Source organism: Cervus elaphus, chromosome 17 (assembly GCF_910594005.1).
Source record: "Cervus elaphus chromosome 17, mCerEla1.1, whole genome shotgun sequence".
Classification (NCBI taxonomy): Eukaryota; Metazoa; Chordata; class Mammalia; order Artiodactyla; family Cervidae; genus Cervus; species Cervus elaphus.
Genome location: NC_057831.1, coordinates 8,155,192 through 8,182,121, shown reverse-complemented (window position 1 = coordinate 8,182,121; position 26,930 = coordinate 8,155,192). Strand labels below are relative to the sequence as shown.

General features: G+C 39.7%; 2 protein-coding genes across 2 annotated transcripts in view; one reads left to right on the top strand and one right to left on the bottom strand.

The window, feature by feature from the left end:
• The first annotated feature begins 1,656 nt into the window (after positions 1 to 1,656).
• LOC122673612 (cAMP-regulated phosphoprotein 19-like) lies at positions 1,657 to 3,183 on the top strand. The gene has a single exon (XM_043871540.1). It carries the CDS (start codon positions 1,696 to 1,698, stop codon positions 2,032 to 2,034), a length of 339 nt encoding a protein of 112 aa, XP_043727475.1. The 5' UTR covers positions 1,657 to 1,695; the 3' UTR covers positions 2,035 to 3,183.
• A 5,701-nt stretch (positions 3,184 to 8,884) lies between these two features.
• Positions 8,885 to 26,930, bottom strand: part of LOC122673229 — a 42,963-nt gene continuing 24,917 nt past the window's right edge. The window contains exons 10-18 of the mRNA XM_043870759.1: positions 26,368 to 26,477; positions 25,663 to 25,849; positions 24,330 to 24,468; positions 18,740 to 18,909; positions 16,786 to 16,947; positions 13,286 to 13,395; positions 12,581 to 12,767; positions 11,247 to 11,385; positions 8,885 to 9,042 (exon numbers count right to left, since the gene is read on the bottom strand). Coding sequence (XP_043726694.1) covers positions 8,912 to 9,042; positions 11,247 to 11,385; positions 12,581 to 12,767; positions 13,286 to 13,395; positions 16,786 to 16,947; positions 18,740 to 18,909; positions 24,330 to 24,468; positions 25,663 to 25,849; positions 26,368 to 26,477 — 1,335 coding nt within the window. The 3' untranslated portion in view covers positions 8,885 to 8,911. The remainder of the gene's footprint in view (positions 9,043 to 11,246; positions 11,386 to 12,580; positions 12,768 to 13,285; positions 13,396 to 16,785; positions 16,948 to 18,739; positions 18,910 to 24,329; positions 24,469 to 25,662; positions 25,850 to 26,367; positions 26,478 to 26,930) is intronic.

Here is a 26,930-nt window from a genome sequence, read left to right as displayed (position 1 = left end):
ATGTTTCTGCTAATAAAATCCTATATCTATTCCTGGTTTTTGCTGAGGTGGTGGATAATTTTTTGATTCCAACCCCTATTAGTCTTATTTTCAATGGTTGAAATACCCTGTGTTTTCTTTAGAAAAAGCTTACTCTTTTTTTTTTTTTTTTTTGTAAAATGTGTAGACTGAAAAATTTCTAAGTATTCAAGTGCTGCTTCCTTTTTGCTCAACAACTCCTTCTTCAGTTCAGCTCCCTCTTCTTGCATTTTATTATAAGCAGTCAGGAGGAACCACACTGCTCCTTTAAAACTTTAATGAGCAACCTCTACAGCTAAAAACCCATTTTTTATATTCCATTTTATTTTATTATAAAAACCAATTTTTAAAATATAGTTGCTATATGTTGTGTCTGATATAGTAATCCACAATTTGTAAAGGTTATATTCCATTTATAGTTATTATAAAATATCTACTGTTATTTCCATGTGGTACAATATATCCTTGTAGCTTATTTTACACTTAAAGCTTGTACCTCTTAATCCCCTATTCTATCATGCCCTTCCCCTTTCCCAGTTTGTAACCACTGGCTTGTTCTCTATATCTCTAAGTCTGCTTCTTTTGTCTTTTATTCACTAGATTCCTCATATAAGTGATATCACAGTGTTTTTGTCTTACTTATTTCACTTAGCATAGAGCTCTGCCCAGGTCCATCCATACTGCTGGAAATGGCAACAATTTATTCTTTTTTATGGCTGAGTGGTATTCCATTGTATATATGTGCATTCCATTCATCTGTCAATGGACCCTTAGGTGGCTTCTGTGTCTTCAAAGTTGAATAATACTGCCATGAACATTGGGGTGCATGTATATTTTCGAGTAGAATTTTGTATTTTCCAGATATGTACCCAGGAGTGAGATTGCTGAGTCATATGGTAATTCTATTTTTAGTTTTTTTTTTTAGAAACCTCCATACTGTTTTCCACAGTATGAATGGATGCACTAAGTGAGAAGTTAAAAGTTTTTAACAAAGAGCCAAACAACCAAATAGAGGTGAAGAGCACAATAACTGAAATAAAAAATACATTCAAAGGAATCAACAGTAGATTGAATGATACAGGGCAACAGATAAGTGAGCCAGAAGACAAGAGTAGTGCAAATCCCTGCTGCTGAACTAAATACTCATTTCTATTGCTTGCAAGTTCTGTTTTTCACAGAACTAGAACACCGGTTCAACCAAGTTCTTTGCCCTTTATCACGTGGTTATCTTTTCTTAGTTTCCAGCAAAATGTTCTTCATTTCCATCTGAGACTTCACCAGAATGACCTTGAATGTCCATATTTCTACCAACATTCTGTTCATAATTATTTGTTTGTTCTCTAAGAAGATAGACTGCCTCTCAAGCTCTCCTCTTTTCTTTCTGAATCCGTATTAGAATCACCTCTAACATCTATAGTTCCACCAATATTGTCCTCACAGTAACTCAGGCTTTTATTAGCATGTCTCTCAAAAGCTCCTAAAGCCTCTACTCACTACCCAGTTTGCAAAGCCCCTTCCACATTTTTAGGTATTGTTACAGCAGCAGCCTACTTCTTGGTACCAGAATCAAAAAGGAAAAGGAATGATCTCTATTAAAATATATATATAAAATCAGGAAGGCAAGAAGGAAGTGCTTGGGCGTCGCAGAGCTGGAGAAGCGGAGGAAGAGGGAGGAGTATGTCTGCAGAAGTCCCCGAGGCAACCTCCGCGGAGGAGCAGAAGGAAATGGAAGATAAAGTGACTAGCCCAGAGAAAGCTGAAGAAGCAAAATTAAAAGCAAGGTATCCTCATCTGGGACAAAAGCCTGGAGGTTCCGATTTTTTAAGGAAACGATTGCAGAAAGGGCAAAAATATTTTGATTCTGGGGATTACAACATGGCTAAAGCAAAAATGAAGAACAAGCAACTTCCTACTGCAACCCCGGATAAGACAGAGGTCACTGGTGACCACATTCCCACTCCACAGGACCTTCCTCAACGGAAACCATCTCTTGTTGCTAGCAAACTGGCTGGCTGATTAAAAAGAGCTGAACTGCATGGATCTTCTAATTCCCATGATTTCTCCTTAATATGTTACTCCTCTGCTTTTTATTTCCTTTTACTCCCTATGTCATTTGAGAGTGATGGCTTTGCAGATAGCGGTAGTGTGTGCTGCTATTGTAAGGGAATATACATGTGTAGAGTTTTGATTAGTTTAACAGTGCACTGATGAAAAGAACACGTTAGAGCAACATAAAGTAATCTACTTGAAAATAATTGTATATATTACCTAACTCCTAGTGTAGGGCTGGATCCAACAAGTAACAAACAAGTTTTGCAGTTTTAATGTTGGCTTTCTTTAATTCATCTTAATTATAGCTTTGTATGTTACTCTTATTTAATATAACCTCTACTGTTGATTTCTTCTGGATTTTCCTTTTGGGTTTTGTAAAACAGAAGTTTAAGACCACAAGTTAGAAGAAAGGTCACATATTTCAAACACAAATAAATGGGGCTCCAAAAGATTTGTATCCTGTGCTTGAACTTGAATGGCCTTAAATCTGTTTCAGCTTTAACAATAGAATTTTACTCGGGCAATATTTGCCCATTCCGGTGTAACTTACGTGACTCTATTGCTTAACAGCTGCTGTTGAAGCTAGTATTCTTATTCAGTTCTATAGTGTTCAGAATACCTTCTGTCATTGAAGATGTGAATGAAGTGTGCATGTGCATCGACTGTTGAATTCACTTTTGTGCCATTTTTGTAAATACAATAGTTTTGCACAACCTCTCACAACTGTCTGTATTACTTTCACATATTGAAGAGTAGATAATGTGCCAACCAGAAGCACAAGAGTTCCTACAAAAAACTCTGTATGTCATTAGAGCTTTTGTATAGTAAGAATAGTTTATAGTCTTGGGGTTATAGAATACCAAACTGAAATCTTTGCTCAGACTGCCATAGACTTAAGCTTTTTCATTTGTTAGTAGTACCCATGACATTCAGTGGCCTTGTGCAAATATGATATGTTGCTTAGGCATATCTTTTGTCCTATGCAGAACGTTTCATTTTGACTTTTATGAAAATTACTATTCATATAATTTATATAAACTTTTTTAATGTAGAAACTTTTTACTTCCACAGTCAATTTGGGGGACACTAGAATAAAATACTTTGCCTCTTGTGGCCAAAAAAAAAAATATATATATATATATATAAAATCATAAGGATAGGAAAAAGATCCAGTTAGTAACCCTAGAAAATATATCAGCACTTAAAAACTCATAAAATTTAAAACATGAACTCTGGAATGGGACAAAGTTAAAGACATAACAAACTGGAAGAGAGAACTAAGAATTGTACCCAGGATGCAGCATAAACAAAAAAATAGAAAAATAGTTGAGACATGATGTTCAAGAATCCTTGTTTAATAGAATTTTAATGGGATGCTAGCAAAAGATAACAAATGATAATAGAATATTACAGCAGCATATTCAGAGAGATAATGTCTGAGAAGTTTTAATATGCATAAATAAAAATCAATAGGAAAAACACTCATCTACAGTGTACCAATCCAAGAAAAGTTAGGAGGAGGAGGACGAATGAAGCCATTGGAAACTGCTGATGAAACTAAACTATGGAATAAAATGATGTAACTCAAAACACATTGTAGTGACAACAAATGTAAATAGATTACATGACTCTGGTTAAATGAAAAATAAAATTACTAGCTTAGATATAAAAGAAGTCAGTTATATGCTGTTTATAGGAGACACTGACACAAACACACACACACCAAATCCATGCACACCCACCCTAAAACAGAAAATTTAAAAAGAGAAAAAACAAAAGAGATATTCCAGGCATATATGGACCGAAAGAAGAGCTGGAATAAAAATATTATTCAAAATAGAATATAAAGCAGATGCATTAATATTAATAAAGAATATTTATGGAAAGAGTATAAAAATTATAACTTACTATGCTTAATATGGACGTAGACTGTAATCCTCCTCCAAAAAAAAACAGCTATAAAAACTCAGAATTACAAAATAAAATTGACAAACTTACTATCATAATGGGAGAATTTAACACCTCTCTTAGAAACTAATTTAGAGAATATACAGAGAGGATTTGAGTAACACATACAGCATGATTTTAAATATATGTATATCTTTGTACCCAAAAGAGAACCCAACAGAGAATACACACACTTCTAAAGCATGCATGCAACATTTGAAAATTTAAAATTTACTATATACTTGCAGTCATAAAGAATCACAATCATTCACGTATTATCTAGTCACTACTCTATTAAAATTAGAAATTAACTATTACAAATGGTAATGAAAATCCTTCAGGGTTGGGAACCTGAAAAAATAAAAAGCCTAAACAATGTATGGATTAAAGAGTAATTCACAAAGAAAATTATAACATGTATTAACTGAATAATTAAAAAACTAAAATATTAAAAAATAAAAATAATTTATGAGATATAGCTAATGCAGTGAAATAAAAAATTGAACATACTAGTCAATATATTGTAATTATTAATCACCGTAAAGATAATTCATTTCCTCTTAAAGCCTTTGAATAGCTTTCTTTCTGGAATAAATCAAGATTTTCATCCTTAGTATCTTTGCTTTCCTTTGAAAATATTTAACCTTAATTACATCACTAAGTGAAGGTTGTCTGATGATTACACAGATCTTACTAACTATGGTAAAAACTAATATCAGAAAATCTAATTGCCTTTTATTCATTCTAAATTAGACAAATGGGTCCTTTTATAGTTTTGTCAGTTCCTAGGATCTTTTCTAAAATTAATAACTTGACTTTCTCAGTGAGTATCCTAGGGGAAAGCTAACATTTATTGGCCATTTCCACATGGCAAGAATCTCCTCTGTGAGTTACAGTTGACAGACTATTTTCAGCTTTTCTTTACCTCCTATTATTTCTCTTTTTCAGATTTGAGGGACTTTTGTATATCTTTCTTGGCTCAAAAACTCACAGATAAACTGCCCAGCCATGTTTTTACCCCTTTTTGCTATGGAATTGTTTCTATTTAAAAGAAAATTTACACAAGCATGCAATTATTCCCAAATGTATCACACCAATATCCCATTTTTGCAAGATGAGTAAAAACAGTGACTACCAGAACTTGTGAACAGTAAAGACTGTAAAGTCATATCTAAAACTTATGTCTTATTGCTACTCACTGAAATTCCACTTGTGCTGTTTTCTGCCTCTTCAGTTTTAAAATTTGCAGTCATTACCAATTAATGTAAAATTTCTGTACTCTTAAGAAAACTTCACAGATTCATTTATACCTTTTTTAGTAGATTTTCACTCAGGCATTAAAAGTAATATAAACTTAACACAAGGAATAATCATTTACCTCAGGAATTTGGATTGTTGAGCTATGTATAAAAATACCAGTGTAATTCCTGATGGTGCAAAGCAACATATGAGCCAATATCTCATGGGGTCAAATGTTCATGCATTATAAAAGAGCAATCAATTTGAGCTGTAATGGTCACAGATGTCTTTTGTGAAATTTCTGAGAGTAGAACCCAAGTAGCTATCTAGTTTGTGTATATTTAGAGACAAACAGGAGTTGATAATTATACTTAGAGACATGTGTGTATCTTGTTCAGGAAATAGTGAAGTGTCTGACCTAGCTAAAGAAAAGGATCTACACTGAGAAATAGTGAAGAAAAAATGGATTACTGGAGCAGGTTGCATTGTAGAGGATCTTCTGTGACCTAAGGAGATAAGTTAAGAGCAGTGTTTATTTATGTATGTTTCTAGGATCATTCATTAATAAGTTTCCTCTAAAAGGATCTCTCAGGTCAGATGTGGAAAATACTGAGTTTCTTTACTGTGAGTCTTCTCTAAGACATTAATATGTTAATGGGCATTTTGATTTCCAGTAGGAAAATACAGCATTTCCCAAACCTATTTGACCATGGAACCCTTGCTAGGGAAACAGTGCATGGATCAAGTATTCTATATATATTGGTATCAATCTCAGTCTGCAAACTGTAATATATTAAGATATGTACTGTTCTATAGTTTTAAATAGTACGTTTTATTTCTAGTTTAATCCTTTGTTCCCAGATTGGCAGAAATTCAAGATCTTTCCATTTTCTCCATGAATGTATCCATGTTATGGAGTTTACTAATGCTAAGGAGCTAGGTCATTGTGGAATGAGGTGTGACATGTATCCACTGTATCATCTGTGTATGCTGGATGTCTGCTGAAATGTCCTACTTGCTTTCTGGTCCCAGGTGATGGGCCTGAGACATGTGTTACTCAGATCCACTGGTTCTCTTTGTTCCTTCCATACTGTAATTCTCATGTTGATGGGAATAACTTCACTGATCTGCTCCTTGTTGAGGTATGAGAAATTCTGTATGAATGAACAGTGCACCGTCTTTCTTAGACCTGTTATGTAACTGCTCTGTGGGGGCCCCCTAATCCCTCTTGGTCTCCACTTATGGAATGTGGCGTGTATCCCATGCCCCTAGTGAATCCAGGCTTTTCCCATGTGGTCTCTATTGAGATCTTCACCCTCTGCCAGGCATGGTTTTTGTTTCCTAGGAAACTAAGTTCTCAAAACTTGTAAGCAATGAAATGCTCTCTTTTTCTCTTATACTTCTGTAATTTCTTCTCTTCTGAGGAAATGATCTAGCTATCCCTTAAGACAGCTTAAGACAAGGAGAAAGGAAGAGCTAAGGAATATCTGAGGGAAAAAAATCAATTATTATTTCAAAGATATTCCCTGCCATGCTTCCTAATACCCTTTGGGAAATGCTAGTCTAAAGAATGGAGGGTTAAAAGCTGATGAATAAAAGGATGTTTGTGACTGTTGTGCTGTCTTGAGTTTCGTTTTCATGTGTGGTAAGTTACAGTATTATTGTTGTTCACTCATTGTGTCCAACTCTTTGAAACCCCATGGATTACAGCACCCAGGTTCCTCTGTCCTCCACTATCTCACTACTGAGAATTGGTGATGCTGTCTAACTATTTCATCCTCTGCCATCCTTTGTTGCCTTCAGTCTTTCCCAGCATCAGAGTCTTTTCCAGTGAATTGGCTCTTTGTGTATTGAGCTTCAGCAACCAAGGAGTTTCAGTCCTTCCAATGAATATTTAGGGTTGATTTCCTTTAGGATTGATTGGCTTGATCTCCTTGCAGTCCAAGAGACTCTTAAGAGTCTTCTCCAGCACCACAATTTAAAACATCAATTCTTCAGCACTCAGCCTTCTTTATGATCCAACTTTCACATCCATACATGAGTACTGGAAAAAGCAGGGCTTTGAATATATGGACCTTTGTCGGTAAAGTGATGTCTCTGCTTTTAAATATGCTATCTAGATTTGTCATTGCTTTCCTTCCAAGGAGCAAGCATCTTTTAATTTCATGGCTGCAGTCACCATCTGCAGTGATTTTGGAGCCCAAGAAAATAAAATCTGTCACTGTTTTCACTTTTTCCCCTCTGCTTGCCATGAAGTGATGAGACTGGATGTCATGATCTTAGTTTTTCTAATGGTTAGTTTCAAACCAGCTTTTTCACTCTCCTCTTTCACCCTTTTCAAAAGCCTCTTTAGTTCGTCTTCACTTGCTGCCATTAGAGTGGTATCATCTGCATATCTGTGGTTGTTGATAATTCTCCCAGAAATCTTGATTCCAACTTGTGATTTGTCCGGCACAGCACTTCACATGATATACTCTGCGTGTCAATTAATTGAGCAGGGTGATGATATACAGCCTTTCTAAATTATGAACCAGTCTTTTGTTCCACGTCCAATTCTAACTGTTGCTTCTTGACTGGCATACAGATTTCTCAGGAGGCAAGTAAGGTGGTCTGGTACTCACATCTCTTTAAGCATTTTTCATAGTTTGTTGTGATCCACATGGTCAAAGGGCTTCCGATAGCTCAGCAGGTAAAGATACCACCTCCAACACAGGAGTCTCAGGAGACATGGATTTGATCCCTGGATCAGGAAGATTCCCCTGGAGGAGGAAATGGCAACCCACTCCAGTATTCTTGCCTGGAAAATCCCATGAACAGAGGAGCCTGGTGAGCTACCGTCCATAGGGTTGCAAAAAGTTGGACACAACTGAAACAGCTGAGCACCATGGATAGATACAGTCAAAGGCTTTAGCATAGTCAGTGAAGCAGACACAGACGTTTTTCTGGAACTCCCTTACGTTCCTCAGTAAATAGTGAATAACTCATTGTCTTTGTAGTCTTCTGTGGAGCACTCTTCTACATTGACTCTTGAAAATCCCCTGTTGCTGTTGGCAACTCTTCTTCTACCATATGAAGTAGGCCGGTTTGCTTGTTGAAGACGTGGGGATCAGCCCAGAGCCAGCTTCAAACAGCAGACACGTAGATTACTCTAGCTGAGCTGCCAACTGATTACAGGTTCGTAAGTGATCTTAGTTGAGACCCAAACTGCCAGTTGAGCATCTCCCGAAGTGTTAAAATGAATCATAAGCAAATGAAATGGTGGTTTAACCTATTTTTATTGCATCGATATAAAAATGTACAGTACAGTACAAAAATGCAATATAATATGGTAGGAATGAAAGAAGAGATATTTTGGAGGGAATATTTTCTCAAATATGGATATATGGGATCAAGAAAAACTGAAATGGTATAAGCTGGGACCTTGAAAGGTCTTATTTTTCACTGAATGATCCAAAGTGGTTCTCTTGGTTTAAGTGCCTCATGTTCATTCTTGTGCCAGGAAATTCATTTATTTCTGGATGAGATGTGATTGTTTAATTCAATCTCAACAAAATCATGCAAATGTTTTGTAAAAAAGTGTTCTCAAGTAAGATATTATAAGATAAAGAAAAAGGAAGGGTAAACTGTGCTTATGGGCACTGTAATCTTCAGGAACTTAGAAAACTGTAGACAGGTCAGTGGATGGACCCATCCTTGATGAGGTCATGGCATTATACTGCAGTTGTGCCTTTCTGTAAATCACTGTCACTCTCACTGGCTTGGATTCAAGAGGTTGTTCTGTTGTCACTGATGAAATGAAAGCAAACAGTTGTCTTAGTTTGAACGTATTCTTAGGTAATCAGTTCAGTTCAGTCCTAGTTTCTCAGGTATTCAGTTGCTCAGTCATGTCTGACTCTTTGCAACCCCCTGAATCGGAGCATGCCAGGCCTCCCTGTCCATCACCAACTCCCAGAGTTTACTCAAACTCATGTCCATCTAGTCGGTGATGCCATCCAGCCATTTCATCCTCTGTCATCCCCTTTTCCTCCTGCCCCCAATCCCTCCCAGCATCAGGGTCTTTTCCAATGAGTCAACTCTTCGCATGAGGTGGCCAAAGTATTGGAGTTTCAGCTTCAGATCAGTCCTTTCAGTGAACACCCAGGACTGATCTTCTTTAGGATGGACCGGTTGGATCTCCTTGCAGTCCAAGGGACTCTCAAGAGTCTTCTCCAACACCATAGTTCAAAAGCATCAATTTTTCGGTGCTCAGCTTTCCTCACAGTCCGACTCTCACATCCATACATGACCACTGGAAAAACCATGGCCTTGACTAGATGGACCTTTGTTGGCAAAGTAATGTCTCTGCTTTTTAATATGCTATCTAGGTTGGTTATAACTTTCCTTCCAAGGAGTAAGCATCTTTTAATTTCATGGCTGCAATCACCATCTGCAGTGATTTTGGAGCCCCCCAAAATAAAAGTCTGACACTGTTTCCACTGTCTCCCCATCTATTTCCCATGAAGTGATGGGACCAGATGCCATGATCTCAGTTTTCTGAATGTTGAGCATAGACTCATCTAAATGGATTGTCGTAAAGATTTCCTCAAAGCAATGAGATAAGTGTCATAAAACCAAGAGGTATTAAAAATATAAAGGGACTCATGATTCATGCCCTCAGGTTCTGAAGCTAAATGCTGCCTTATAAGAATGAACTGCTACCAGGAAGCTGCGATTATCTAGGCTCAAGTAGTACTAACTCTAATCTCATGAGAACTTCTGCTAGACCTATTAATTGCTTCTTTACAGATTTATTTTACATCAATTATCTTAATCTTTAGAGAAATCCTAAGATTTAGGTATTTTTCATTAACAACTTAGAGATGAAGGAACTGAAACTGATCTAGAATAATTGGCCAAAGTTAATGCAACTGGTAAATACTGGTACGAGAGTTTCTACTCTGGAAAATATTTTTGACATTAGTCCTTTTTTTGTCAGTGATGCTGGTTTTTTTCAACCTATTGCAAAGGCACTAGAAACTTGCAGTGCCTCAGGGACCACTGACCAGAAAAAGAAAGGAGAGGGGAATAAACCAGGCAGTGCCCTGGGCCGCTCACTCCAGGTTCAGCCAGAGCACGTCTTTTATATATGAGTTTTATTTAAAGTTTTATTTTAAAAATTTCAAAATGTGATATATTACTGGGATGTCCATTTTGAACTGTGGTGTTGGAGAAGACTCTTGAGAGTCCCTTGGACTGCAAGGAGATTCAACCAGTTCATCCTAAAGGAAATCAGTTCTTTCTAATCAGTCCATCAGTCCATCCTAAAGAAATCAGTCCATCCTAAAGGAATCAGCCCATTCTAAAGAAATCAGTACATCCTAAAGGAATCAATCCATTCTAAAGAAATCAGTACATCCTAAAGAACTCAGTCCATCCTAAAGGAATCAGTCCATTCTAAAGAAATCAGTCCATCTTAAAGGAGATCAGTCCTGGGTGTTCATTGGAAGGACTGATGCTGAAGCCAAAACTCCAATACTTTGGCCACCTGATGCAAAGAACTAACTCATTGGAAAAATCCCTGATGCTGGGAAAGATTGAAGGCAGGAGGAGAAGGGGACCAGATAGGGTGAGATGGTTGGATGGCATCACTGATTCGATGGACATGAGTTTAAGTAAGCTCCGGGAGTTGGTGATGGACAGGGAGGCCTGGCACGCTGCAGCCCTTGACCCCAACGAGCTGGGGTCACTGCAGTCCTTGGGATCATAAAGAGTCGGACCCGACTGAGCAACTGAACTGAACTGAACCATGATGTCTTCTAAAGCTGTATTAGTAGCTTCTTGAAATCAGAACAGTCTTATCCTTCCTTTGATCTCACAAGTGGGAAACTTCCCATGTCTTGGAGCGGATGGAAATTACTGCCCTTAGAATGTGCTTTGGACTCCAAGATCTCCCATTGACCCTGGCAGCCTTGCTGTCTTTTGCATCAAAGCCAGTTACATTATTCACGTACCTGCAACCTTCTCACTGTTATCAGTGACGTCAGTGATATGACTGTTATCACAACTCACTGACTTCGGTCCAAAGAGAGACGTGATATCTTCTCCAAATATCTTGAGACAGTTTTCAATGAGAAATTGTATGAAAGAAATCTGTAACAAAGAGGGGCAAAGAATGGGGTATTACTGTACATATGGCCTAATAGTAAATCACATTTCATACATGAATCTTGGCTCTCACAAAAAATGCAAAAGAAGTCAGAAAAATTCACTTGATTTAAACAATAGGTATATATTATATATGCATCAGCTTTTTCTAAGAAATAACTAATCTTTTCAAGAATACTTTCGGCACAAATTTTAAAATTCTTTTCGTCGGTGGACTAAAGTTATAATATGTGGCCTAGTCTGATAGCTAAAATTTTGTAATGATTGCTACATGCTTAACACTAGGATGATTTTTAAGTAGCCTACATAGGATGTTTGGGACAAAAATGTATATTTTCTTATTAAGTTTTATTTATTTTTATTGAACTTTTTTCTAGTTTTCTTGAGATAGAATTTATATATAGCATCTCATTAAACTTGATAAAGCATCAAATGCAACACAAATTTTGAAATTCACTTCAGTGAAGAACTATCTGAAACGTGGGTAGCAGAGGTTTCTGTGTGGGGTGGCGGGGTTTGTGACGGAAGAAAGCATCTGGAGAGAAAACATGTCTGTCTGTCTAACTGCATTGCCTTGCCTCACACTTGCTGTCCAGGGGAGCTTGGAAAAGAGCTGTGATCTTCTTAGGCATGTTGTGGCTCTGTCAGGATGTTCTGAAATATTTTACTAGCCTCCTCATCCTCTAGCAGAGACACAATAGAAGCCAAGTATTTTCCTGAATGAGCCAGAACTGGCAGAGTGAGGCCGGTATGTGTGGAACCTTGGGTGCTCATATTGCCCAGGCCGCCTAAGATGTGCCGAGACTGACCAGATGTATTGGGTGTTGTCATCATTGTGTAATGGTGAAATCATAGTTTGGAGGTTTGTACACCCCTCAGTGATTAGGCTGAGAGTTGAATCTTGGTTCTCAGACTCCAAAGCCACGTTCTTCTCTATCACACCATCCTACTCTTATCTCTCTATTGTTTAATCTCTTGGATGGCAAAGGAGAAGTGACTCGACTGTTCTCAGTTGCAACACACCTTCCCATGCCCAACCAGAGCAGGCCTCTGCCAGTCCAAGGCAGTGTAATTAAAATGTGCACTTTAAATGGCTGGTTCACCAGAGTTAATACCACAGACTTCAGGTTCAAAATGGGGACTCTGCCCTGCAAGGCATAAAAATGAGAGCTCTCATTACCTTCTTGGTGAAGTTTTCGAATGCTGTGCTGCCAGAATTAAGCAGACCAAGAATGCTTGGGGTGATACACACTGATAAATTATAAGCTGTCATCTGATTGGATGAGGAATGTTGCTCAATGTTGTGTAACACTCCAAAAAGGTATCGCAGAAAAACTACATTGGCTCTTGGCAGCTGGTCTAGCAGCCTAATGACAGAAAAAGGCACTTATCAATAAAGCGAGTCATTTTGCTCAGTAAGTGGAAATACAGAGAACAAAGTACTTCTTTTTATACCATGTCCACAGTCCATTCTCACAGTTCCAGGCATGAATGCACACAAAAAGGTTTCACCGAGTTGAATTCCTGAGCCAGTAAGAACTGCTCTGGTTAGTTATGTGTTTGTATTTAAGATCATACCACTGGCAGATTGGTTCTTTATCATCTCTTTTTAGACCAATGGATTTCATCTCCAACGATTTCGTGTATTCAGGAGGTGTAAAATGGTCAAGCATTCCATATTAATAAGATTAGCAGAAAAACACCAATTACAATGTCACCAATAAGGCGTGCATCTCCTTTCAAACTGGCTTCCATGGGTATGATCAAGTGAAACCTTTTGATACTGGTCATTATTTTAGTGGACACAGCTGTAAACCATAAGCTGATATTTTCCTAAGAGTATGTTGGTTGTATTTTCTCAGAGTTGAGAAAATTTCATCATTACCTCTGGGTCGCAGTTATTTTCTCCTCCTCATTCCCTTGATCAATAACATCAAGCCATTTATCATAGAGAGTGGCTGAAAATATGCCTCCTGGAATATTTCGAAGAAAATCCTTATATAGATCAAAAAATATATATTAGTCTTATGATAAATTCAATGGAGAAGTTGAAAAGAAAATATTTAGTTGACAAATTCAGTTCAGTCCGTGGTTCCTTCATAGCCACGCAGACTGATTCACACAGAGCTTGGCTGTGATTCTCCACAGCCTTGCACATCCAGAAGTACTGGTTGGATTTTCCCCAACTAAAATTAGACGCATAAAAGTAGAGTTTGGGCTGTAGTGAGAATGAAGCTAAAGCTCCTTCTATCACCTGGAACTTACTCTTTGTGTTCATGTTAGCACATTCGTACAAACTGGCAAGGTCTGGTGATAACTCATCCTAAATCCTGTTAGTTTCTTGAAAAGAAATGCACATACCCATTTTGTTTGTTTACTTAAGACACAGTGCTTGCTCTGAATTCAAGAAAGAGAAGTTCTGAAATAAAACAAACAAAAGTACACCCCTACATGCTCTTATACACATATTAAGAGAAGACTTGAGGTATATGTGCTCTTTGGGAAAAAGCTAGTCTCATAATAGCTTCAGTCTTTTTCCTTCTTTTTTTTTTTTTTTTTTAAACCATATAAAAGTTCAGTCCTACAGACTTTTAAGCAGCAGGTGTTAGAAATAAATCAAAAGCCCCAAAGGGTAAACAACATGTTACCCTTACAACTCTTTGAATGGAATATATCCTCCCCAAAGAGGAAACTGAGAATTTAGATACATTGCAACTTCACACCTGTGGGATAGAAAATGCAAATGTAAGCTTCCTAAGTGGAGGCCTAGAAAGTTCATCACTGATGAACAAGTCTTAGTATCATAGAATGGGGCCTATTAAAGTAGATGAAGTTGTAAACTGTTGTGCAAGACTGAGGGGAAATGATTGTATTGCCTTGCCAGTTTCAAAGGCACAACTTGCTTCCACTGGTCTTAATATAGAGCCTGACTTCTCTTAATAGTATCTTGTTCAGGCAATGTTTCTGGGCAACTGTCGTGATTATAATGCAGTCAGTGTTCACTTGTTTCAGTACTTATTGAGCTGCTGTTTGTGCCAGGCACTCTTTTGAGTACTGAGGACAGAGTACAAAGATAATGTACAAAGTCGCAGTCCTCTCATACTTTTTCTTGTAATTGGTATACAGTACCCAATCATGGTCATTAGGTTTTCACTATGCTTTTTATGGAGTGCCCACAGTACATTTGGAAGGAGGAAGCACTCCATTTCCGTTCAGTCGTTCAGTCGTGTCCTACTCTTTGGGACCCCATGGACTGCAGCACGCCAGGCTTTCCTGTCCATCACCAACACCTGGGTCTTGCTCAAATTCATGTCCGTCGAGTTGGTGATGCCATTCGACCACCTCAGCTGGCTTTGGCTTCTGGGTGTCTGGGAGTGTGCAGCAGGCCTTTGCCTTGTGTACCAAACTACATGCACTTGGAGAGTGTGTCTCTTCTCTCTCCTGAACCCTGTGCTGTAGAATCGATTGGTGAGACTGAGTATGGTTAAGCCAGGACATGACTCATGCAGAATATGCTGTGGGTATTTGCTATTGGATCTCTGTTTATAGACAGTTTAGTGGAAAACTCAATGTGGTTCTGTCTATATATTCATTTGTGATTTAGACCAACTTTATGGTGGCTTTACATATGGTATTATCAAGGCTGAGGTTGCAAAGTCTGATTCCCCACCAAGATCAATCAACTTTAGGAAAAGAACACTTTGGGATTGTGTCAGACCTGTACCCATAAGTAGCCACCCTCTTACTAGTCTGTGCCTAGAGCATGGAAATAGGCAAGAGCCTAGTAAATCTTGCTCAGAACTCAAATCAGTCCCCAGGGTGCACCTTACAGAGGGTAGCACTCTACTTGCTGTTTGCACACCTAGTGTGTGTTATTATGGTGCACGTGCAGTAGGGGTCAGCTCTAAGTAGTATCTGCAGTGTTGCTGTTATCATACAATCGAACATTAATAGGGGACAAGGAAAGACCATATGTTTAGTTTCTAAGGTAATTTTAATAACCTGTCTGTAGTTATTACTACATCAATATATCTTTGTTCATAGCTGCTAACAAGTATCAAGATGAATTGATTAAATTTTTTTCCTGTTCTATTATTGCCCTGGTAGAAATTTAACTATACACTTGTGATTTAGCTGTATCATTTCAAACTCAGTCTATTTTTTGTATGAATCTATTGAATTTTCAAAATTCCAAACTGATTTTGACTGTTGCACTCACTTTAAAAATAAGATTTATAAGATGAGGCATGTACTAAAAACTGGTTACCATGTAACTGTAACCTTGGGTGGTGGGTTAAACATACAAATATTAACAAAGGGTGTTGAAGATGGTAAGAGAGATCAAAGGAGGAACAAATGGTGGAGTCATCCCTACACTAATTTTAAAGTAAAAGGCATTGAGAGACAGGGGAAGGAAGGATGGTGAAATGATCAGAGAATTTGGTGGCCTCACTAAGCGTTTTTCGATTCCCTGTAAGACAAATGGGTTTCCCAGGTGGTGCTGGTGATAAAGAACCTGCCTGCCAATGCAGGAGATGCAAGGGATGCAGGTTTGATCCCTGAATCAGGAAGATCTCCTGGAGAAGGGCATGGCAGCCCACTCTAGTATTCTTGCCTGGAGAATCCCATGGACCAAGGGGCCTGGTGGGCTACAGTCCATGGGATCACAGAGAGTCGGAAGCAACTAGGTGACTAACACACACACACACACACACACACACACACACACACACACACACACACACACACACACGAGTTTACCACAGTAAGTAACCATCAGTCTTGCATCCATGCTGAGTTGCTTCAGCCGTGTCTGACTCTGTGCCACCCCATGGACTATATAGCCTGCCGGACTCCTCTGTCCATGGGATTCTCCAGGCAAGAATACTGGAGTCGGTATGCCAGTCCCTTTTCCAGGGATCCTTCCAACCCAGGAATGGAACCCAGGTCTCCCACATTGCAGGCGGATTCTTTACTGTCTGAGCCCCTTGGGAAGTTACTTCTGTTAACTATTTCCAAAAGCTTAATGTAAATTTTATTTTGGAAATGCTGCCTTCATTAAAAGATGATGAGGAAGTCATGAAAAGCAGGAAGCTTGTTTTGGTAAACACTCTATGTGTAAGTGTGTATTTTGAAATTTATTATTATTCTTTTGCATGGAGTGTTCAGGAGTCAAGATGTGCAATGAAAAAGGAAAATATCTAATATGTGGGGCTTATCATCTTTGGGGTACCTTCCTTCACTTTTGGCTTTGTGAAGTGTTTTTCACTTTTTCAAATCCTTCCTCTCTTATGCCTCTTATGTTTCTTGGGCAGTCGTAATGAAGGACCAGTCATACAGCTTCAGATTTCCTCTGTGTGTGGATAAGGCTCAAATGTTCCTTACCTTTAAGGTGGATGCTACCACAAGAATGGACTCATCATCCAAGTTCACTTTGTCCCCAGAGTTTAGTTTCTTCTTTAGGGCTCGGCATGATTGTATTTTGCCTGATTTTCCGAAGATGCCTTCTGTAAACGGCCCGTTTTGGTTGATAAAGGAAAGCATATCCTATAGGGAAGGAAAGAAAAGAAAAGTATGGGACATTTCATATCTACAAGCCCAGAGCACAAGCTTGCTCCTCTTTTGACAGAGCTGTGGTGTATGAGGGTACAGTGCTAGAACTGGACCGAAGTCAATTTGAAATTTTTTCTTCAGTGTCTCTAAATATATTTTCTACCCAACAATCGATTTGGCATTCATACCCTGAGACATTTTAAACACTTGTGTAATCAGATTTTCCGTTTAATGAATTTACCGTGTTAAACGTCTCTGCTTTGAGGCCTTTGTAGATTCACCCTCTCCTCCTTCACCGCTCCTTTCTCATTATTCCCTGTTATAGATGCTCTTCCCTAAGTGTGGAAATCTTTTTGCCATATTCATGCTCCATTTGTGTATTCCCCTTTCAGGGACTGTCCACCCCATTCATTCCTATTTCCTGTATTCCCTCCCCTCAAAATCAGGCTCAATATGCCTCTCCTCCTTCTCCGACGACATTTCTTTCTCATCAGCCTTTCTAGTTCCTTTTTCTGTATTTTAATATCCTCTGCTGTCTGCAGAGTAGAGAGATAACAGATATTGGAGCCAGGTTTTTCAAGGAATGTGGAAATCTGTTCTGCTACTTATCCACTGTGTGACTTTAAGCATAGCACATACTTGGGTGTGGCTCTTTTGTTTTTCATTTATGAAGTGGGGGTGATGATAATCATAGCTGCCCCCTAAATTTTCTGTGAAAGACACAGGTCTGGGGTAGTGCTAGCACATAACTTGGATGACAAATTTCTTCATATCTACCATAAAATTCCCTGCATCTAGTGTAGTGCGTGGAGAGATAGTGGACAGTGAACAAGTGTTAATGCTTACAGTTCAATGTACTAATTTGATAAAGCACAGTCCAAACTCTGTGACTTTCTTTTGACACATTCTGTCAGGCTCAAATGATTCATTTTTTGCCAGAGGATGAGTACTTTATGCTTAAACACTTGAGTTACAAATCAAATCCGTGTGAGACATTTTGAGTCATAAGGCGGAGTAGACTCAGCTGAAGGAGACTTGAGACGAGTGTCGACTTCAAGGGAGGAGACCAGGAGACCATATGAGGATGAAGTGGACCCTCAGACATTCTTACACACAGAGTCTGAAGGAAAGTTACACAGCTCAAAATACCCTGGAGTTAAAATTCCCCTCCAGGTCCTCCCCACCGTTCTATGCAATATAAAGAACTCTGTCACCCGAAGAAAAACATGGACATTAGGTTGATTACGCCCAGCTCCCAGCTGGTCCCAGCCTCTGGCCAGTCTCTGAAATTCCTTGCCCCAGCTGTGTGAGAGAGAACTGCTCTGAACAACCTTGGCGAACAGGCCCCGTTAGGACAGTAGCTTTCCACATACAGGCCTGTACATGCTCACTCTTTTCTTGGGGTGGTGCAGCAGCTCACTCCTCTGACTGCTGCCCCTTCTCGCCTCGTTAAAGGTGATCTGTTCCTGTCAAGTGCTGGTCTCATGCTTTCTCCCAACCTCGCCTTCTCTGACTCCCTTACCTTACAGAGTCCATTTTAACTGGCCTGAGCCAGTATAGGTGGGTCTTTGTTGAAATCAGTGGAATGGATGAGAGTACCTTTTCATCTGGTATTTGCCTTGTAACTCTGCAGTACCTAAATCAGACCTTATTCTTTGAAGTAATATTATGAAACTTATCAGACAAAGCCAGACTTCTTCATTTGGGGGTAGATTTGGAAGAGAACACTTGATCTCTCAGAACTCCCCTCCTCAGGAGGGTTACAGAAAACCAAAATAAGACCTACCAGAATTGGGGTGGGCAGGCTGTCATTATCACATACATCCTCAAGAGGAGCTCCAAAGAGCTGTTTTGGCTTTGTGGGTGGTAGAGGTGGGTGTTGGTTGTCCTCGCGAGTCCTGGAGCTACACCAAAAGGCCCAGGTTTTGACAGAACTCTTGCTAACTGTCTTCTTGTCTGAATCGAATATAGGAGAGAGATTTTCACTAGTAGTAGTTTAGCTTATTTAGCCTGATTTCCACCCCTTAGAGTCAGCAGCATGTTCATTGCAGTGGCTCAAAGAGAGAAACGGAACCATTTGTTATATAGAATTCCCCACATTCTGAAACAGACTAATTGCCTCCTTGTAGTGTTAACATGTTCTTCTTCCCCATATTCTGCAAACCAGTAGTTAAACCTAGAGGCGGGATCAGACTCAGGGTTGATTCTCCCTGTGACAGTGTTCCCCAGACAGTGCTGTCTATTCCCTTTGCCCTGTGTCATGAGGCACTTAACCTGTAGCTATACAGGTTTCCTAAAGTTAAGTATTATCAGTGGATTCTGGTATCAGATCTCATTTTAAAAGCCAAACATATTTAACATTCAAATCAAGCAGCATTTGGTTATCATTTACTTTTGTAGTAAGTTTCCTCCCTCTGTTCAATTTCCTGTTTGGCTTTCTGAGTACCCAGTCATGCCCAATTTTCTCTCATCAAGAGAATCGCCTTTCATGAGACATCCTGCCTGACCCCGGGGTTTCAGTCAGCCTCTGGACCTCTTCTCTGGGAGGCCACACCCCTCAGTCAGCTCCAAGGATGACTTCCTGCCCTCACGGTCCTTGGGAAGTAGTCATTAAACGCAGACTATGTGGTAAGATTACAGGTGGCCATTTTTCTGTAACACCTTCCTCAGCTAACCCAAAGATGAATTTTAACTACCAACAGCCCCTGTCAAAGGAATGCAATGAAGGGCTTTTCCAAGAAAGAGTGATCAGCAATGAAAAATTGAGTTCAAAGTTTCTCGTGCCCAGCTATAAATGTTTTCCTGATATTTGCTCAATAAACCTGCTTAATATTTCCTTAAATAACCTGTTTAAATAGCCAGCTACAGAAGTCAATAGAGGAGCCAAGTTGTAGAAAAATAAACAGAAGAATGTAACCACATGTTTTAAAATGCCCATCCACTTGGCTTTTCTGAGACATAGTGAGTGCATCACCATGTCCATTCAAGTGGGTGAGCCACTTGTGGTGCCGGGTGAGAGAACCAGAAGGCTCCCATTCTGCCTCCTAATGGGATAAGTTACCTGAAGCTCTTTGAGCTTCAGTTTGCTCCAACTTAACATAAATGATGCTACTTACACCTCGCTGGACTACATAACATAATGTACTACTCCGTGCAAGACATGTCACATAGCAGCCTTAATAAAGGTAATTTCCCTCCTTCAAAGGGCCTAAGGCAGCCTAGACATCAGTCAGCTCCCCCACAAGCAGACCCCACCTCCATTCTCCATTTGATTTTGCAGCCTCCAGAAGGTGTGCATTCCTGAAGGAATGTCATCACTTTGCCTTAGGCTCTTCCTGCCTTGACATCATACCGCCATCATTTTAAAAGGAGATGATGAAGAAAGCAAATGCATTCCTAAATTCAGGAAGAGATTCTCCTAATTAATATGTACAAATGTTAAAAGGATACATGTTTATATGGGTTGAGTTGCTTTATGCACCCTGGTGTCCCTGCTCTTAACCTGATTATTTTATTTCTAAAACTACCCAAAGGTATTCATGGATTCCAAATGTATTCATTCATTGTTCAGCTTTAATAAGAATGCTCAGGAAGAACACTCCATCAGTTGCTACAAAGCTATACGTCCAGGTACTCTATGAGCATAGATGGAAAGCAAAATAGACATTAAGCCCTATACTTTTATTTTCAGGCCTAGATGGCCCTTTCGTAATCCTCATTGGTTGGTGTTAGAGTTCTTGTTGGCTCTGTGACCAATAAACGTACATACTGTAGCCACGAAAAGTATGGGGCTCAGTTGTTCAGTCGTGTCCAACTCTTGCAACGCTGTGGACTGTAGTCTATCCTGGAGTGGGTTGCCAGGGACTGTTAAACAGGTTAACTTTATAACCTCATCTTTCTTAAACAATCCTGACAAGATTTAGGTTAGTGTTTCCTCATGTTCAAATTAGGGTTTGAATGTTAAAAAGTGAAATGTTGAAACTTTGTGGGTATAGAATAACAATTATGAGAATAAAAATACTTTAAGTAGAAATTCTCTTCTGGCCCCAATACTTCTTAAGTTAGTGAGACATTCTATTCAGAGAAAGAAATATCAATGGGACAATATTGGAATGGTAGCAGGGTAGCAGGGATAATAAGAGGAAAGATTTAAACAAAAAAAACAAACACATAAATATTTAGTCCAGTTCCATTCGCAGCCTGGCTCTGAAGCAGAATGGAAAGTGAGCTTGCTGTGGAGATAGACTCGAGAGTTCAAGTCTCAGGGGTGGTCCTACGATTGCAGAGGAATAGGACGGGGAGACCACTTTGTCCCTCACAAATTCATCCGAAGAACATTTGAACGCTGAGCAAATTCCACGAAACAACTTCTGAATGCTGGCAGAGGACATCAGGCACCCAGAAAGGCAGCCCATTGTTTTTGAGAGGAGGTAGGACAAAATATAAAAGATAAAAAGGGAGACAAAAGAGGCAGGGACAGAGATCCGTCCTGGGAAGGGAGTCTTAAAAGAGCAGAAGTTTCCAAACACCAGGAAACACTCTCATAGCGGGTCTGTGGGGAGTTTTGGAATCTCAGAGGACAACGTAACCGGGAGGAAAAATAAATATATAAATAAATAAAACCCACAGATTATGTGCCCAATGGCAGCTTCCAGCAGAAAAGTTGCCCAGACGCTGGCATCCACCACCAGCAAGTGGGGGCTGAACCGGGAGGCATGGGCTGCATTGCTTAGAGTAAGGACCGGGCCTGAATGCCCCGAGGGCAATCTGAGGGAGCTAATGTGAGATAGCAACCCGGACTGTGGGATAGCCAGAGAGAGAGAAAGAGAACTGTCCCGAGAAAAGCCCTAACCAAAGACTTTGCCAGACATCACCACATACACATGGACATCACCAGATGGTCAACACTGAAATCAGATTGATTATATTCTTTGCAGGCAAAGATGGAGAAGCTCTATACAGTCAGCAAAAACAAGACCAGGAGCTGACTGTGGCTCAGATCATGAACTCCTTATTGCCAAATGCAGACTTAAACTGAAGAAAGCAGGGAAGACCACTAGACCATTCAGGTATGACCTAAATCAAATCCCTGATGACTATAGAGTGGAAGTGAGAAATAGATTTAAGGGACTAAATCTGATAGACAGAGAGCCTGATGAACTATGAACGGAGGTTCGTGACATTGTACAGGAGACAGGGATCAAGAGCATCCCCATGGAAAAGAAATGCAAAAAGGCAAAATGGTTGTCTGAGGAGGCCTGACAAATAGCTGTGAAAAGAAGAGAAGCGAAAAGCAAAGGAGAAAAGGAAAGATATTCCCATTTGAATGCAGAGTTCCAAAGAATAGCCAGGAGAGAGAAGAAAGCCTTCCTCAGCGATCACTGCAAAGAAATAGAGGAAAACCACAGAATGGGAAAGACTAGACATCTCTTCAAGAAAATTAGAGAGACCAGGGGAACATTACATGCAAAGATGGGTTCAAGAAAGGACAGAAATTGTATGGACCTAACAGAAGCAGAAGATATCAAGAAGACGTGGCAAGAATACACAGAAGAACTGCACAAAGAAGACCTTCATGACCCAGATAATCACAATGGTGTGATCACTCACGTAGAGCCAGACATCCTGGAATGTGAAGTCAAGTGGGCCTTAGAAAGCATCACTTCGAACCGAGCTAGTGGATGTGATGGAATTCCAGTTGAGCTATTTCAAATCCTGAAAGATGATGCTGTGAAAGTGCTGCACTCAATATGTCAACAAATTTGGAAAACTCAGCAGGGGCCACAGGACTGGAAAAGGTCAGTTTTCATTCCAATCCCTAAGAAAGGCAATCCCAAAGAAGGCTCAAACTACCGCACAATTGCACTCATCTCACATGCTAGTAAAGTAATGCTCAAAATTCTCCAAGCCAGGCTTCAGCAATATGTGAGCTGAGAACTTCCAGATATCCAAGCTGGTTTTGAAAAGGCAGAGGAACCAGAGATCAAATTGCCAGTATCCACTGGATCATCGAAAAAGCAAGAGAGTTCCAGAAAAACATCTACTTCTGCTTTATGGACTACGCCAAAGCCTTCGAGTGTGTGGATCACAACAAACTGTGGAAAATTCTGAAGGAGATGGGAATACCAGACCACCTGACCTGCCTCTTGAGAAACCTGTATGCAGGTCAGGAAGCAACAGTTAGAACTAGACACGGAACAACAGACTGGTTCCAAATAGGAAAAGGAGTACGTCAAGGCTGTACATTGTCACCCTGCTTATTTAACTTATATGCAGAGTACATCATGAGAAACGCTGGGCTGGAAGAAGCACAAGCTGGAATCAAGATTGCCAGGAGAAATATCAATAACCTCAGATATGCAGATGACACCACCCTTATGGCAGAGGGTGAGGAGGAACTAAAAAGCCTCTTGATGAAAGTGAAAGAGGAGAGTGAAAAAGTTGGCTTAAAGCTCAATATTCAGAAAACTAAGATCATGGCATCTGGTCCCATCACCTCATGGGAAATAGGTGGGGAGACAGTGGAAACAGTGTCAGACTTTATTTTTTGGGGCTCCAAAATCACTGCGGATGGTGATTGCAGCCATGAAATTAAAAGACGCTTACTCCTTGGAAGGAAAGTTATGACCAACCTAGATAGCACATTAAAAAGCAGAGACATTACCTTGCCAACAAAGGTCCGTCTGGTCAAGGCTATGGTTTTCCAGTGGTCATGTATGGATGTGAGAGTTGTACTGTGAAGAAAGCTGAGTGCTGAAAAATTGATGCTTTTCGACTGTGGTGTTGGAGAAGACTCTTGAGAGTCCCTTGGACTGCAAGGAGATCCAACCAGTCCATACTAAAGGAGATCAGTCCTGGGTGTTCATTGGAAGGACTGATGCTGAAGCCGAAACTCCAATACTTTGGCCACCTGATGCAAAGAACTAGCTCATTGGAAAAATCCCTGATGCTGGGAAAGATTGAAGGCAGGAGCAGAAGGGGACCAGACAGGGTGAGATGGTTGGATGGCATCACTGATTCGATGGACATGAGTTTAAGTAAGCTCCGGGAGTTGGTGATGGACAGGGAGGCCTGGCACGCTGCAGCCCTTGACCCCAAGGAGTTGGGGTCACTACAGTCCTTGGGATCATCAAGAGTCAGACACGACTGAGCAACTGAACTGAACCGAACCATGATGTCTTCTAAAGCTGTATTAGCAGCTTCTTGAAATCAGAACAGTCTTATCCTTCCTTTGATCTCACAAGCGGGAAACTTCCCATGTCTTGGAGCGGATGGAAATTACTGCCCTTAGAATGTGCTTTGGACTCCAAGATCTCCCATTGACCCTGGCAGCCTTGCTGTCTTTTGCATCAAAGCCAGTTACATTATTCACGTACCTGCAACCTTCTCACTGTTATCAGTGACGTCAGTGATATGACTGTTATCACAACTCACTGACTTCGGTCCAAAGAGAGACGTGATATCTTCTCCAAATATCTTGAGACAGTTTTCAATGAGAAATTGTATGAAAGAAATCTGTAACACAGAGGGGCAAAAAATGGGGTATTACTGTACATATGGCCTAATAGTAAATCACATTTCAGACATGAATCTTGGCTCTCACAAAAAATGCAAAAGAAGTCAGAAAAATTCACTTGATTTAAAAAAAATATATATATATTATATATGCATCAGCTTTTTCTAAGAAATAACTAATCCTTTCAAGAGTACTTTGGGCACAAATTTTAAAATTCTTTTCGTCGGTGGACTAAAGTTATAATATGTGGCCTAGTCTGATAGCTAAAATTTTGTAATGATTGCTACATGCTTAACACTAGGATGATTTTTAAGTAGCCTACATAGGATGTTTGGGACAAAAATGTATATTTTCTTATTAAGTTTTGTTTATTTTTATTGAACTTTTTTCTAGTTTTCTTGAGATAGAATTTATATATACCATCTCATTAAACTTGATAAAGCATCAAATGCAACACAAATTTTGAAATTCACTTCAGTGAAGAACTATCTGAAACGTGGGTAGCAGAGGTTTCTGTGTGGGGTGGCAGGGTTTGTGACGGAAGAAAGCATCTGGAGAGAAAACATGTCTGTCTGTCTAACTGCATTGCCTTGCCTCACACTTGCTGTCCAGGGGAGCTTGGAAAAGAGCTGTGATCTTCTTAGGCATGTTGTGGCTCTGTCAGGATGTTCTGAAATATTTTACTAGCCTCCTCATCCTCTAGCAGAGACACAATAGAAGCCAAGTATTTTCCTGAATGAGCCAGAACTGGCAGAGTGAGGCCGGTATGTGTGGAACCTTGGGTGCTCATATTGCCCAGGCCGCCTAAGATGTGCCGAGACTGACCAGATGTATTGGGTGTTGTCATCATTGTGTAATGGTGAAATCATAGTTTGGAGGTTTGTACACCCCTCAGTGATTAGGCTGAGAGTTGAATCTTGGTTCTCAGACTCCAAAGCCATGTTCTTCTCTATCACACCATCCTACTCTTATCTCTCTATTGTTTAATCTCTTGGATGGCAAAGGAGAAGTGACTCGACTGTTCTCAGTTGCAACACACCTTCCCATGCCCAACCAGAGCAGGCCTCTGCCAGTCCAAGGCAGTGTAATTAAAATGTGCACTTTAAACTGGTTCACCAGAGTTAATACCACAGACTTCAGGTTCAAAATGGGGACTCTGCCCTGCAAGGCATAAAAATGAGAGCTCTCATTACCTTCTTGGTGAAGTTTTCGAATGCTGTGCTGCCAGAATTAAGCAGACCAAGAATGCTTGGGGTGATACACACTGATAAATTATAAGCTGTCATCTGATTGGATGAGGAATGTTGCTCAATGTTGTGTAACACTCCAAAAAGGTATCGCAGAAAAACTACATTGGCTCTTGGCAGCTGGTCTAGCAGCCTAATGACAGAAAAAGGCACTTATCAATAAAGCGAGTCATTTTGCTCAGTAAGTGGAAATACAGAGAACAAAGTACTTCTTTTTATACCATGTCCACAGTCCATTCTCACAGTTCCAGGCATGAATGCACACAAAAAGGTTTCACCGAGTTGAATTCCTGAGCCAGTAAGAACTGCTCTGGTTAGTTATGTGTTTGTATTTAAGATCATACCGCTGGCAGATTGGTTCTTTATCATCTCTTTTTAGACCAATGGATTTCATCTCCAACGATTTCGTGTATTCAGGAGGTGTAAAATGGTCAAGCATTCCATATTAATAAGATTAGCAGAAAAACACCAATTACAATGTCACCAATAAGGCGTGCATCTCCTTTCAAACTGGCTTCCATGGGTATGATCAAGTGAAACCTTTTGATACTGGTCATTATTTTAGTGGACACAGCTGTAAACCATAAGCTGATATTTTCCTAAGAGTATGTTGGTTGTATTTTCTCAGAGTTGAGAAAATTTCATCATTACCTCTGGGTCGCAGTTATTTTCTCCTCCTCATTCCCTTGATCAATAACATCAAGCCATTTATCATAGAGAGTGGCTGAAAATATGCCTCCTGGAATATTTCGAAGAAAATCCTTATATAGATCAAAAAATATATATTAGTCTTATGATAAATTCAATGGAGAAGTTGAAAAGAAAATATTTAGTTGACAAATTCAGTTCAGTCCGTGGTTCCTTCATAGCCACGCAGACTGATTCACACAGAGCTTGGCTGTGATTCTCCACAGCCTTGCACATCCAGAAGTACTGGTTGGATTTTCCCCAACTAAAATTAGACGCATAAAAGTAGAGTTTGGGCTGTAGTGAGAATGAAGCTAAAGCTCCTTCTATCACCTGGAACTTACTCTTTGTGTTCATGTTAGCACATTCGTACAAACTGGCAAGGTCTGGTGATAACTCATCCTAAATCCTGTTAGTTTCTTGAAAAGAAATGCACATACCCATTTTGTTTGTTTACTTAAGACACAGTGCTTGCTCTGAATTCAAGAAAGAGAAGTTCTGAAATAAAACAAACAAAAGTACACCCC

Bases quoted from the DNA above. Each gene is read 5' to 3' on its own strand.
- LOC122673612 (XM_043871540.1), top strand. From the start codon at position 1,696: ATGTCTGCAGAAGTCCCCGAGGCAACCTCCGCGGAGGAGCAGAAGGAA.